This window comes from Portunus trituberculatus, chromosome 37, assembly GCF_017591435.1.
Source record: "Portunus trituberculatus isolate SZX2019 chromosome 37, ASM1759143v1, whole genome shotgun sequence".
NCBI classification, from domain to species: Eukaryota; Metazoa; Arthropoda; class Malacostraca; order Decapoda; family Portunidae; genus Portunus; species Portunus trituberculatus.
In genome coordinates this window covers 11,543,163-11,558,162 of record NC_059291.1, presented here as the reverse complement: position 1 = coordinate 11,558,162, position 15,000 = coordinate 11,543,163, and the positions used below count along the sequence as shown (strand labels likewise).

Below are 15,000 nucleotides of genomic sequence, written 5' to 3'. Positions count from 1 at the left end.
CTGTTCCTCAGTATATCATCCCCTTACTCTGTTCTTTGTCTCCTCCTCCTCCTCCTCCTCCTCCTCCTCCTCCTCCTCCTCCTCCTCCTCCTCCTCTTGTTCCTTCTCCGCCTCTGTCTGTATTTTCCCCTGTTGCCTCGGCTCATTTCCCGTCTTATCTTCCTTATCTCCGCCCCTGACAGGTTCCTGCCGCTGCTACGAGGACAAAGGCTGGGGAGCGACGGGGAATATGTACCACAAATACAGAGGAATGATTGGGGAAGAGAGAGAGAGAGAGAGAGAGAGAGAGAGAGAGAGTAGAGAGTAGAGAGCAGAGGGAGAGCAAGTTTTGTCGGCGCTGTTTGATCTGATTATTAATTTTCTTTTTTTTCTCTCTCTCTTTCTTTCTTTCTTTAATCTCTTTCACCTTTAGTCATGTGCTGAAAGAGAGTCGTGTTGTGGCAATGTCGTTCACTTAAGGCGCGGCGGAGAGAGAGAGAGAGAGAGAGAGAGAGAGAGAGAGAGAGAGAGAGAGAGAGAGAGAGTAAGAGTAAGAAAAGGGTGCCGGATGAGAGACAGGATGGAGGAACGAAGGAGTTACTGAGAAAAGGGTGACGTGAAGGGAAGGTGGAGGGAGAGAAGGAGGGCAGCGATGAAGGGGAAGTGGTTGTCATGGAGTAAAAAGCGTAAGGGTTATCAGAGAGAGAGAGAGAGAGAGAGAGAGAGAGAGAGAGGCCCTTAGACAACAATAACGTCGGTAGATCTCTTGCAAGGAAAGGAAAAGAAAAAAAGGAAAAAGGAAATGAATAAAGCTTACCATCTCCTCCTCCATCCCTCGTTTCTCCCTAGACAACAGACAGACAGACAGACATCCCTTTCTTTCCTCTTTCCTCCTTCACCGTTTCCTCCATCGCCTTTCCTCTCCTCTCTGTTCACCACTCCATCTCTCTTTCCCTCTCTCTCTTTCTCTTTCCCTCTCACTCTCTCACTCTCCTTACCTCTTTCTGCTTCTCCTCCCTCCCTGAATTGCCTCATAGCACCTTGCATTCCGCACTGCCAACAGCCGCAACACCTCTTCATCTGCTGTGTGTGTGTGTGTGTGTGTGTGTGTGTGTGTGTGTGTGTGTGTGTGTGTGTGTGTGTGTGTGTGTGTGTGTGTGTGTGTGTGTGTGTGTGTAGGTTCAGGGGAGAGCAAGAGAAAGGAGAGAGGAGAGAGAGAGGCAAAACAAGTGACAGACGAACATTTGGAGGAGAATGGATAGCAAGGGGGCGTTGATATGGAATTGAAAAGGAATCGCAGCTGAGAGAGAGAGAGAGAGAGAGAGAGAGAGAGAGAGAGAGAGAGAGAGAGAGAGAGAGAGGAAGGTTGGAAACAAAGGAAATTAATGAACGAACGTAAACCGAGACGCAGGAAAGAAAAGCTAAATAAGAAATGCACAAGAAGGAAGATTGGTGAGGAAAGGGAGAGCAAGACAGACACAGAGAGAGAGAGAGAGAGAGAGCAGGAGGAGGGGAACGTGTCTCGGAAAAAGAGTGACAGGTATAAAACACAATTACTCCTCGACACTAATGTAAAAGGAAAAACAAAATAATCACAGGAGTTTAGGTTATGATTGAGGCTTTGATTGTGGGAGAACACTACACAGCTTGCCCTCAGCGCACTCCATGACAGCACTGCGGGGATGGGAGGGGCCAGGAGCTATAGGAGGAGGAGGAGGAGGAGGAGATACAGGACGAGAAGGGGAAGTGAAGGTGATTAGAGACGCAAAGACAGAGAGAGAGAGAAAGAGAGGAGTGTGAGGGGGTGGGAAGGGCAGGTTCTTGGCAGTGTAGGGAGGAGATAAGGTGGAATTAACATGGGAAAAGAGTGAAGGTAAAAAAGCTCAGTCACATTTCATTCGATTTTTGCGCGAGTGACACCGAAAATGATCCTTTGAACCTTGACTTACTGTAATGTTGGGATCAGTATGGCGTAGACGCACACACACACACACACACACACACACACACACACACACACACACACACACACACACACACACACACACAGACATACACGCAAGTCGTAACCACCAGCCATTCCAGCATCACCACCTTTACCACCACCACCACCACCACCACCACCACCACCACCCCGTCATTACTCTCACCACCTTCCCCCTCACCTGCACACAACACCCACACATTACCACCTCATTAACCACGCCGCAGAGTACACATTTCCCTCCCAGATTAAAGCCTGGCCATTCTCCTCCTCCTCCACCTCCTCCTCCTCCTCCTCCTCCTCCTCCTCCTCCTCCTCCTCCTCCTCCTCCTCCTCCTCCTATTTCTTCCTCTGCTGTTCCTCTCGCCAATCTTTCTCGCTTGGCTGCACTTCTGGAAAAAATAGCATGACAAATAAATGCAAATATAAACAGACAGAGAAACCGGTGTTATAATCTTTGCAGCGGTGAATAATTTTAATACCAACGTCAACGCCAATCCTGAGAGAGAGAGAGAGAGAGAGAGAGAGAGAGTATACTGAGGGTCTTTCTCTATCGATGCTTTCAGTCCAGGCACTCAATTTCAAGTCCATGGTAAACAGATAAGGAATTACGAGGCCACATTAGAAAATAAGACCACTCCATAAACTCACTGATACTGACTGATAACCTGACGCCACGCTCGCAGGTAAGCAGGAAGACAACACCTGGGCGTATCGCGTCTCGGTAGTGAGTCGCGTCGTGTCGTGTCACAGGTAAACACTGACTGACAGGTGCTGGCGGTGATAGACGCTAATGAAAAGTCAGAATGATATAGTGGAATCTTTGCTCCTTTTTTTTTTTTTAAGTATTTGATTCTTTGGTTTTTTAGCTTTGTATGAGGAGAGACTTTGTGCAAATGTTCTTTTTTCTGTTTAGCTGTGTGACGAAAAAATGGAGAAAAGTTTTGGTTGAGGCATTTGTTTAGAGTATCAGAAACGCTGGACTTTTCTTTCCTCTCAAAATTTTATCTTTATATCTATAATGAAAAAAAAATGTAGATATCAATGTACGTAAGTAGTTGTGAACATTTTTTTTTAATAATAATGTCCTTAGGTTGAAAGTGACACATAAACAGAGGCCAAAATGAATTAAGAGGAATTAAGAACACATCAGAACACTCACACATACACGTAATACACTTTCCTTAACATTCCAGAATTAAAATGAAACACATAACAATACTAATAATGATAATAATAATAATAATAATAGCAATAACAATAATGCCAATAATAATAACAACACTTAGACACGCACATAATACACCACCCTTACTCTCCACACTCCTCCTTCACAACTCAAAAGCAACAGTACAGAAGCAGACTATAAGGGACACCAGATGCACCACGCCTCACCTGTGTACGTACCTGCTTGGGGCTGTTATCTGTTTATCTGTATCATATCCATTTAGATGATTACTCCAGGCGGGAAGGTGGTGTGTGTGCCGGGCCTGCTAGGAAGCTTAACGTTAAGAGGCCCGGGAATGTGTGGCACTTACCGTTGTGGAGCGTCCAACGCCAAGGTTTAGGAGGGAAAAAGTAGATGTGAAATGTGTGGATGTGCTGAACAAGTCGCCTTGCAGTGGAGTTGCTGGTTCACGAGTATGTACTGAAGAGAACATAGATTGAGAATGTGTGGTGATTTATAAAGTCCTTCCAGAGAGAGAGAGAGAGAGAGAGAGAGAGAGAGAGAGAGAGACTAGCAATATACCTCAATGAATTTAGTGAAAAAAAAATACGTAGAAGTGTGAATGTGCAAAACGAACTCAGTATAGTACCCATCCCAATCCACCAGTACGTACGAGTAGAATGTGTGGAGATACAAAATGAACTTCATGAAAGGTAGCTATTAACCCCTTCAATACAGTGACGCGTTTTCATATCCACGCTGGCTACTATTTGGCGGTTCTATACAGCTTCAGAAACTCATGTGGTGGGATTGAAATAGTGAAGACTGTGGCCATTAATCTTCTGACCTCCATAGACTCTTCCTAATACCAATAAAATCGTCTAATCACACACACACACACACATACAAAAAAAAAAAAAACTCAAGGTAAAAATGCGTCCCAGTACTGAAGGAGTTAATGTATGTGTCTAAGGATTCATAGACGCTTTGCTCCCACACCACAAATGTTTTCAGAGACCACAGAGATGATTTGCAGGGTTCCCAGTACTGTTTCTTCTGTAATGAATGTAGAAATGGTGTTGATTTGTCACTAATACCGCAAAGGCTCTCATGAAACTCCGGGTAACTTAAAATACAGACTTGAAATGGTGGAGATGAGGCGCAGAAGGGTTTTAGTATACTGTCCTAAATGTAAGAAAAAAAGGTGAAATATACAGATCAAGTGGCCATGGTGCGCATTTATTGATTAACGAGTACATACTGGGAAAGAAAACATATATATATAGTGTGTGTGTGTGTGTGTGTGTGTGTGTGTGTGTGTGTGTGTGTGTGTGTGTGTATTAACTGCTTCATGGAGAATACATCTTTAAGTATATGTGTACGAATGCAATGAAAAGTTTAAAAGGTGTAATATGCAGATGTATACAAAATGAGTCTCCTTTAAAGTGTAATATTGAAAACATGCAAGTAGAGTGACCAGGTTGTTAGTGGTGAATCATCAGGGTGTAAAAGAAGATTGGACACTTTCTATAGTTGAGGATGACAGGTAGAAAGGTTTCATACAGGGACTGCCACGTGGAGGTCTGATCGTGGCTTGCATTTTTTTTTTTTTCCTATAATATTTTGCACGTAAACACGCTACAAGTATCATGTATTGCATCTTTCTTGTCTTGGATCTCTCTCTTATTATGCATAGTGTCCTGTATCTTCCTTGTGTATCGTGTCTTCTTGTGTATCGTGTCTTGTATCTTCGTTATTGTGCACATAAACATGCTACAAGTACACTGCAATGAACAAGAAGATACACGCAGGAAAACTGTATGAGATATGTCCAGAAGGCTTGTACTCGAGGAAACAACACGCTGGGAGCACGAATATAAATAAACTCCAAGAATAAACTGTTACGTTGGGTTATGTACAGGTTTGGTTCGTTACGTTAGCTTGGAGGTGCTTATATATATACGGCAGTTTGCGAGGAGACAAATTGCGTGGACCGTAAATGCCAGCTAGGAACAAAATATATCGTTGTGTAAGAGGATGGTGTTACGTTTCATTAGATTAAGTTAGGTTAGATTAGGTTAGGTTAGGTGCGTTGAAGAGGTTACAGGAAGACCACCAAAAATATAAATGCCATACCAGAATTAATTAAGAAATATATATCTTTCCATGTAGTAAGATATCAAGTTAGATAAGGCTATATAAAGGTTGGTTTCTTTAGGTTAGGTTAGTTTAAGTTAGGTTTGTGCAAAATATTACACGAAGACAACAATAAATTCAAGTATACTGGAATAAGAAAAAAAGTACTATTCAATGCAGTAAGACATTAAGTTACGTTAGGTTATATAAAGAATACGTTCGTCAAGTTAGATTAAGTTAGGTTAGGTTTGTGCGAAAGGTTACGAGAAGACTAAAAAAAAAAAAAAAAAAAGTATCGTCCGTGCAGTAAGAGGATAGATGTTAAGAGGATGCCATTACCGGTGTGTGAATGATGCAGTAGCGGCTCCCCCTCATAACACTTCCGCCGCTAACATAAGTTGCCTCTGAAAACAATTACACTAACACTCATGACACCTTCCCTTAACACTGTAGTTCAATTTCGTATAACCAAAACCACACCGTTCATAAATTTTCCCAGTCGTTTGCATATTGTTTGGCATGAAAATATGTGCGTACGTTTGGAAAGATTATACGAGAGGAGGAGGAGGAAGAGAAGGAGGAGGAGGGAGAAGGAGGAGTCTGTCTATCTTGCGTGAAGGAGAAAGAGGATATTGGAGGTTTTTCTGAATGTACGATGTGGAGGATGGGCCTGAATGCACCATTGGGAGGAGGAAGAGGAAGAAGAGGAATAGGAGGAGTGAGGATGTCTGCGGCGGTAGGAGGAGGAGGAGGAGGAGGAGGAGGAGGAGGATGTCTGGAGCTGGTTTAGGGGGGCTGGCCGGCCGAGCTTAGTCCAGAGCGCTGTGGGGTATCGTCTCTGCTTTGTCCTGACGATATAATAAGATTGTATCGTGACGGGATGCTGCTCTCTCTCTCTCTCTCTCTCTCTCTCTCTCTCTCTCTCTCTCTCTCTCTCTCTCTCTCTCTCTCTCTCTCTCTCTCTCTCTCTCCTCCTCCTCCTCCTCCTCCTCAGCATACCTCACCTCACCTCACCTCTTCTATTCATATCCTGCGTATTTTCTTTGTCTTCTTTCTTCATCTCCTCCTCCTCCTCCTCTTTATTTTTTTCTTTCATCTTCTACTACTACTACTACTACTACTACTACTACTACTACTACTACTACTACTACTACTACTACTACTACTACTACTACCACCACCACCACATCACCATCTTTAGTTTTCGATATTTCTTTTCTGCTCTCTGAATAATCTTATGTTTTGACTGTAAATAATTGAGAGAGAGAGAGAGAGAGAGAGAGAGAGAGAGAGAGAGAGAGAGTAGATAAGTAAGACAGCAGAGGAAAGACGAAGGAAGGGAGGGAGGGGAGAGAAGAAGGAAAAGGAAAGGGGGAGAGGGAGGGAGAGAAGAGGGGAGGAACACTAGTAGTAGTCACACACCTCTTTAAGACGAAATTTATTACACATTTCAGGTGATAGGTGGGGGAGGGTATAGATAGCCTCCTCCTCCTCCTCCTCCTCCTCCTCCTCCTCCTCCTCCTCCTCCTCCTCCTCCTCCTCCTCCTCCTCCTCCTCCCTTACACACAGTCTCATACACGACCCCTTACATTAGTGCCGCTTCGTAATGTAATCGGCTCTTCTCTCCTCCTCCTCCTCCTCCTCCTCCTCCTCCTCCTCCTCCTCCTCCTCCTCCCTTCACATCTTCACCCTTCTGTCCCTGCCTTCCTTAAAACTAACCTTCTTCCCTTCCTCGTTAACTCTCTCCCTACCTCTCTATTACTCTCCCTCTCTCCCCCTCTGTCTCTCTTTCTCTCGCCCCCTCTTCTCTCCTCCTCCCTTCCTCCCCTCCTCTCTTTTCTTTCCGCAGTCTTTTTTAGCTCTCCGTTTCTACAAGTCTTTTTGTGATTCTAACAAATGCCAACGTATGTAACTTACAATTTGTTGTTTACCTTTTTTTTTCTCCTCTTCCTCCTCCTCTCCTCTTTCTGCAACTCTTTCTTCATTTTTGGTGCTTCTAATTTGGTAAACCAGATGTGTGTGTGTGTGTGTGTGTGTGTGTGTGTGTGTGTGTGTGTGTGTGTGTGTGTGTACGGAAGAGAAGCATTCACAGATAAAAGGCGCGCAAGTACTCAGAGGGAAGGAGAAGAGTCATTACTTTTGCTTTCATAGGAACACATTTGTTCTGTGTGGAAAGAACACAGGACGCCTCACCGCTCCCCGCGCGTTATTTTACTGAGAGAGAGAGAGAGAGAGAGAGAGAGAGAGAGAGAGAGAGAGAGAGAGAGAGAGAGAGAGAGAGAGAGAGAGAGAGAGAGAGAGAGAGAGAGAGAGAGAGAGAGAGAGAGAGAGAGAGAGAGAGAGAGAGAGCCTTTTAGATTTGGGCACGTAAATGCACACATTAGCATAACCGCATGTTGCACGCACGCACACACGCCTGTTTCCTATTCATTGTCCCTTTTCTTCACTCGTTCTAAACCTCCTCCTGCTCCTCCTACTCCTGCCCATCCCCTGAGTGCGGTGCATTCAACCAGGTGTCGCGTGTCCCATTAGCCTCACCTGTACAGTGTGACGCGTGTCCTCAGGTGTTAATGAGTCTGATGCGTGTCTCCAGGTGTTAATGAGTCTTGTATCTGTTCAGGAAGTATTGTGTGTAGATACTAGAATATATACAGACCTAAGAACCTTCAGAATTGTACAGTACTTAACCCCTTCAGTACTGGGACGCATTTTTTTCCTTCAATTTAGGTACGATTAGAGTGTTTTATTGAGATTGGTCTATGGAGGTCAGAAGATTAATATGCCCCACAGTCTTCACTAGTTTATTCCCCAGTTTCCTGAAGCTGTATAAAATACGAAAACGCGTCATGGTACGGAAGGGGTGTAATAGTTAAGTAGAATGAATACGAAAACGCGTCATGGTACGGAAGGGGTGTAAAGCATGGTACAGAAGGGGTGTATAGAATGTCTAGGTTTGTCTTAGTGTTGGTGGTAGTATATCTTATAAAACGATTCTGTTTTCTTTAAAGGTCTGTTATTTGAAGTTTGAGGGATGATGTACTGTATCGAAGAGTAAGCGCTCTCCCTCTTCCTCTCTCCCAGTAAAATAACGCGCAGGGAGCAGTGAAGCGTCCTGTGTTCTTTCCACACAGAACAAGGCTGGGAGAGAGGGAGAGGCGGGGAGAGAGAAGGGCTGTCAGTGGGAACCGGAATGAAGTACAAGTTTGTTGTTCTCCTGAAGGGAAGAAGTGTGCGTGTTTATTTTGTGTAGTACACACAGGCAACGACGACGACAGGAACAAGAACAAACCATATAACGGAACCACACCTGCTGCCCTTTCATACCTTACTTCCCTCCTCTCACTTCCCTCTCACCCCTCCTGCCGCTCACCTGCACCCCCGGGCCCTTAACACAACACCTGCGTATCCATTACTGTCAACAAGACGGCCTGGACAGGAGGCGGCTGGAAGGTACAAAGGGATAAGGGGAAGAATATAAGGTTAGGGAAGGGATGCTAAAGGAACAGGTATGGCTGCAGATGGTACTTGATTCCACTCGTGTCCTCTCTGTAGTGTTGTGGCGCCACCCGAGGCTTTGGTAAGGGAAAGGTTTAGTTGTGGAAGTGTGCAAGGGAGAAAAAAACTGTAAAAGTTGTTGGGAGTTTGGTGGGGAAAGATAATGATATGGACGGTTTGGGATGGAAGAGATAAGAGGAACCGTGATGAAAGGTAGTTTAGATGATCGTTAGTGGTGCAAAGAGGAAAATATAAATATATAATACTATATATATATATATATATATATATATATATATATATATATATAAATAAATAACCTACTAGTTTAGTCCATTTATTGCGGGGGCGAGGTGCGAAACGCCATCCATCACTGGCCTGCCCCCTCTAAACTGGGCCCAGGATGAATTACACTTAACCCGGTGGGGCGGTAATAAACAGAGCTTCGAATGGTTCCAAGTTTACTAGACATACAAAAACACATAGGCATACACAATATAACAACAAAAGGGACACCTTGCACACCACCCGGCTCACCATGAGTCTCCCTCCAGAGCGAGTGAGGGCCAGAGGAACACTAATCTCAACAACACTGGAGGCAGACTCGTTGACGGCGCTGGGAAGCAGGTAGAGTGTGAAGCCAGGGCAGCAGAGGAGAGGCCAGTCCTTGAAGAGTCCAGAGTGTTCTCTGCCGTGTGGGTGTTGGAGAGGCTCGAGGTAGACTCGGTTAGGTGTTCACTGGGGCCTCGTGACGTGGAGTGACCGGAAGAAGCAGACGGAAGAAGGGTTCTCGAGACATACGTGGCAGAGAGAAATGACCGATGTGTCGCTCGGGAGTGGCCGAACGATCCAGAACGAGGGGTGATGGTCAGGTGGCGTTCTGCCCTTTACACTACTCCCCTCTCCAAGAGACTAGCCACGGTAGTCTTGTAGAACACCACTCCTAGGGAATACGATGCCTTCTGGAGAAAAGAAAGGATAGAAGAAAATATCTAAACTCGACTGAGGAGGTCGGCACATAGATTGTCAGCTCCAGCAACATGAACGACCCTGAATTTGTATGGTTGCAGTCCTAGACTCCATCTGAGAAGGCGATCATTCTTGCCTTTGAAGGTGTGCATATAGGTGAGGGGTTTGTGATCTGTTTCCAAAATAAATTCTTTCCCTCTGAGGTAAAAATCAAACTTGAGAATGGAGAATACTATACCTAGGCATTCCCTCTCAATGGTAGAATACCGGGTTTCCCTGGGGAGCAGTTTTCTGCTAGCATACGCAACCGGATGAGGAATGCCAAGATGATATTGAAGTAAAACCGCTCCAATCCCTCGGGTGGAAGCGTCCGTCCTAAGTACAAAAGGACGGCTAGGATCAGGGAGACGAAGTATGGGGTTAGAAGAGGATTAATTTGAGCTGGTCGAAACAGGCCTGCAACTCGTCCGTCCAGGGAAGGGGCTCACGAACAGTCATTTTTAGCAGATCAGTCAGAGGGCCAGTGAGGAAGGATGCCTGAGTGATAAAAGACTTGTAGAAATTCACTATTCCAATAAATCCTCGCAGAAGTTTCTTAGTGGACGGTGGTGGTATCTTGCAGAGCGCTTCCACTTTGTCAGGCTGGGGTTGAAGACAGTCACCTCCCAAAATGAATCCAAGGTATAAAATGAAAGGGAATCCAAAATGGCACTTGGAGATCTTGAGTCTAAGTCCATGGGTCCTGATCCTGTCCAGTACGGCATGAAGGGTCTTTATATGCAGGGCCCAGTCTGAAGAGAGTATATGAAAACATCAAAATAAAATACCATGTTTGCGCGTCTCGAGAGAACAATGCGCAAGAGCTTGATATAGGTGGCCCAAGCAGTGACCAGGCCGAAAGGTAGTCTGGTGAACTCCATTAGGCCCGAGTGGGTTGGGAAGGCTGTCAGCATGGCTCTCTCTGTCAAAGGGACTTGGTAATAAGCCTTGCAGAGATCCAACTCAGGGGAAGAATCTTGAACTGGAAAACTTGTACATATCTTCCTCAATGTTGCAGCTGGGCTCAGCCTAGAAGACTGTAGCTGTCGAGTTGACGGTAGTCGATGGCCATCCGATAAGTGTTGTCTGGCTTAGGAACCATCACGACTGGCGAACAATGTTGAGAAGACCGTCGTACGATTCCTTTCTCAAAAAGGTCAGAGACTTCCTGTTCAAAGAAACGTTTTAGATGGACAAGGACAGGGTAAATCTTTGTGCTGATGCAGCCAGTGGTAGTTAAGACTATGTTCAACAGAGGATGTACACCCAGGAACATCAGAGAAAACATCGTCAAACTGACAAGAGATACTCGATGTCAGCTGGTTTTGAAGTTAAATTCAGGTTGATCCTGGATCGTCTATCCTTGTCAGAGCAGCCATCAGGTGTCACTGGCAAAGAGTAGCACTCGTCCTCGGGGTCGTCTTCACGTCGTCTTCACAAATAAGGTGGTTGTTCTCCGGGACATACTCTTCCGCTTCGGGTGTTTCCGACTCGGTCTCTTCAGGTGTTGACACTTCGTCTAAGACTTCGGCAAAACTAGCACGACGGATGTAACGTTTTAAGAGGTCGACGTGGTACAATCTCGGACCTTGGGGACAATCAATTAGGTAATCAACCTTACCTCGTCGCTCTAAAACTGTACAAGGTCCTTTCCAAGAAGCTTGCTGGAATCGCTGGGAAGAAGGACTTCATCGCCAGGTTGCAACTGGCAATCTTGACTCTTGATGTCAAAGTAGGTCTTATATTTCGAGGCACCGATGTCTGCATTGTTGGCGGCGATCTGCGCGGTCTCTGCTAGCTTCTTCTGTAGCTCTACCACGTAGCGGAAAGCGGATCGGTCGTCGTCCTTCAGGTTCCGGTCCTCCCATAGATCTCTAAGGGCGGAGAGGTCCCCGAACAGTCCTTCCATAGAGAAGTTCGAAGGCGGAGAAACCGGTTCTATCGCTGGGTATTTGAGGGCGAATAATGTAGGAATAAAGTATCTGTGCCACTCGAGGACGGTCCTTACAGAGCTTTCGTATGGAAGCTCTAAGTGGCGCATGTAGACGTTCAATGCGACCAATTAGTGCTAGGATGAAATTAGAGTGGTAAATAAAGGATTGACTAACAACTTGAAGTTCTTGCATTAATCGAGATGTAAATTGGGTACCTTGATCAGTGAGAATTTCTCATGGTATACCGACTCTAGCGAAGATGGAGAGTAAGGCCTCAGCAACGGAGATGGAGTCTATTTCCGTCAGTGGCACGGCTTCTGGGAACCCAGTGGCGTAGTCGATTAAAGTGAGGATGTACCTGTGGCCTTCTGAGGATGGGGGAGACAGTGGTCCAACCAAATTGACCGCCACTCTGGAAGAGGATGGAGAGGTGCTGGTCGGACTCAACCTTTGGCAGACATTCGTTGACAGACGTCACAGGATCTTTCTGCGAGAGAAATGACTTATAAAAGGGGGTTACATGGCCAACAGACAGGATTATTGGTCGACAATCGTTAGGAACAAGATTTAATGAGCTTACCAACCTTAATGGATATTTCGAGGTCAAACACTTCCGATAGTGAAGTCCTGTACAGCGAAGGTTACAAAGTAGAGCGGTCCTTTGTCCGCTCCTCTTCACTTGTGTTAACTTTGTTCCTAAGATTTCCAAGAGACGGACACTTCTTGAAGACGAAGAAATCCTCCGGAGTCACGTCCAAGGGTTGCAATTCTGGCAAAACTAGAGGATGAACACGCACCATTCTGCTACTGCGGGTTTCTACAGCATATGCTCGCATTAATTGCGGCTCCTCTTCTGAGGCTGGAGGAAAGAGGAGGCAGTGAAAAGAGAAGACAGAAGCATAGCCAAATCACTGACTGAGGTTTGGAGCAAGGAGGATGGTGCTTTGCTATTCACGAGAGACGGCTCATCAGGACTACGAGCTCCCGAGATGTTGCCAATGAGGACACCTTCGCGCTTCATAGGAGCTAGGATAGCATCATCAATCCAACCCTCGAAACATGGGCATCTTATATAGCACCTAATGGTTGGAAAAATATCTCCCCGTCCAAGATCGTCCTCTACTACTACCGTAGGTCGCCGAGAGACGTCAGCATCAAGCACTGCCTCCTCAGACGATCACGCAGTTGCAGCCGGTGTCTCTGACAATAGTAGTAGGCCAGGAGCCATTGATCGTGCTGGCAACAGTAGTAGCCCAGGAGCCGTTGATCGTGCCGGCAACTGCATAATATGGGAGAGACCGCTCATCCATACAAAATCTTACCTTGTATTTATCCTGTGGTTCTTGAAAGGCTCTGGGATTCTTTGGACACTTATGACCTTACTTACATGACCTTCTTCCCCAGTTATAACACTTCACCATCCGGGAGTAGCTTCTTTAGTCCGGTTTAGCGTTAATGGCCTCATTGCCCCTTTCAGAAGATGTTGAGGCCCTCTTATGGTAGCTACCATAAATCTCCCAGTAGCTCTGCTGGAGTTCTTAGGTGTGTATCTCCTGAGAAGGCCGAGCTTTACTGCTTGTTCTGTAAGCTCAGCGAAAGTAGTCATCTTAAGACAGAACCGAAACTAAATCCCAACAACGCAGACTTGAAAAAACCTAAGAGACAGGGGAATCCCTTGAACCGAAACTAACAATCCCAACAACGCAGACTTGAAAAAAACCCAACAACGCAGACTTGAAAAAAACCTAAGAGACGGGAATCCCTTAACATGACACTTGAGGCAACCATGAAAACACTCAAAAATTTCTCACGCACACATGAATTATGCATGTACAAAATAAGCCACAAGGGTAGTAAAATTGATGAAGTGCACAAACACCCAATTAGATTACAAATATCTCACAGGTAGGGGTATACAAATATCTCTCTGGTTGGGGTAGAAAAATTAGTCAAGTGCACAACCACACCAAAAAATGGATCAAATATCTCAGGTAGATAGAAAGAACTTACCCACATACAGCCAAGCAAAACGTATACATAAATAGCACAAGCATATGTACAGAAACACTGACTGGCAAGCACACTGAGCATAACTGGTTCCTCTGTAGGAGCAATGACTACTCCACAATTACTCTTAGGCGACGAAATAAGACGGTCAAAATATTCCGCTGCCCAAACCACAGTAAGGTACTGTGAACCAGCCGAAATCCCCAGATTAGCGGCTGTTCGTTCAAGGAACGAGGGGTGGTTAAAAGGCACTGGACCTCCACTTAAGTGTAGATTAGAGGACACGTGGGTCTGCACCTAATCTTCCCCAGTTCACGGAGGCCGAACGTACAACTACACAATAATACGTCCGAGAAGGAAAAACATTGCACCACTGAAACACCTCGGCACATAGGAAAACAAGAGTTCGCAACTCGGCACTAACACATTTAACACCCCAAAGAGTCTACTTCAACATCCAGGTGCGTTCGCCAAAATGTTCGTAATAACTTACTAGTTTACTCTGTTGCGGGGGCAAGGTGCGAAACGCCATCACTGGCCTGCCCCTCTAAACTGGGCCCAGGATGAACTACACAACCCGGTGGGGGCGATAATAAACACCTTCGAATAGTTTCGAGTTGCAAAAACACATAAGTATACACAACAGGGACACCTTGCACACCACCAGGCTCACCATGAGACTCCCTCCAAAGCGAGCGAGGGCCACAGGAACACTAATCTCACCAACACTGGAGGCAGATTCGTTGACGGCGTCGGGAAGCAGACAGAGGGTTAAGCCAGTGCAGCAGAGGAGAGACCAGTCCTTGAGAGTCCAGGAAGTTCTCTGCCGTCTGGGTGTTGACGAGGCTCGAGGTAGACTCGGTTAGGTGTTCACTGGGGCCTCGAGACGTGGAGTGACCGGAAGAAGCAGGGTTTTCGAGACATACGTGGCAGAGAGAAATGAGCGAAGTGTCGCTCGGGAGTGGCCGAACGATCCAGAACGAGGGGCTGATGGTCAGGTGGTGTTCTGCCCTTTACATATATATATATATATATATATATATATATATATATATATATATATATATATATATATATATATATATATATATATATATATATATATATATATATATATATATATATATATATATATATATATATATATATATATATATATATATATATATATATATATATATATATATATATATATATATATATATATATATATATATATATATATATATATATATATATATATATATATATATATATATATATATATATATATATATATATATATATAT

General features: G+C 44.9%; 2 protein-coding genes across 2 annotated transcripts in view; one reads left to right on the top strand and one right to left on the bottom strand.

Moving 5' to 3' along the window:
- The window catches only part of LOC123514021, a 571,965-nt gene that overhangs the window by 285,098 nt on the left and 271,867 nt on the right, over positions 1-15,000 (top strand).
- LOC123514022 lies at positions 9,542-12,295 on the bottom strand. The gene is made up of 2 exons (XM_045271591.1): positions 9,970-12,295; positions 9,542-9,724 (listed from the first exon to the last, which is right to left on the bottom strand). Exon 1 carries the CDS (start codon positions 11,809-11,811, stop codon positions 11,401-11,403), a length of 411 nt encoding a protein of 136 aa, XP_045127526.1. The 5' UTR covers positions 11,812-12,295; the 3' UTR covers positions 9,542-9,724; positions 9,970-11,400.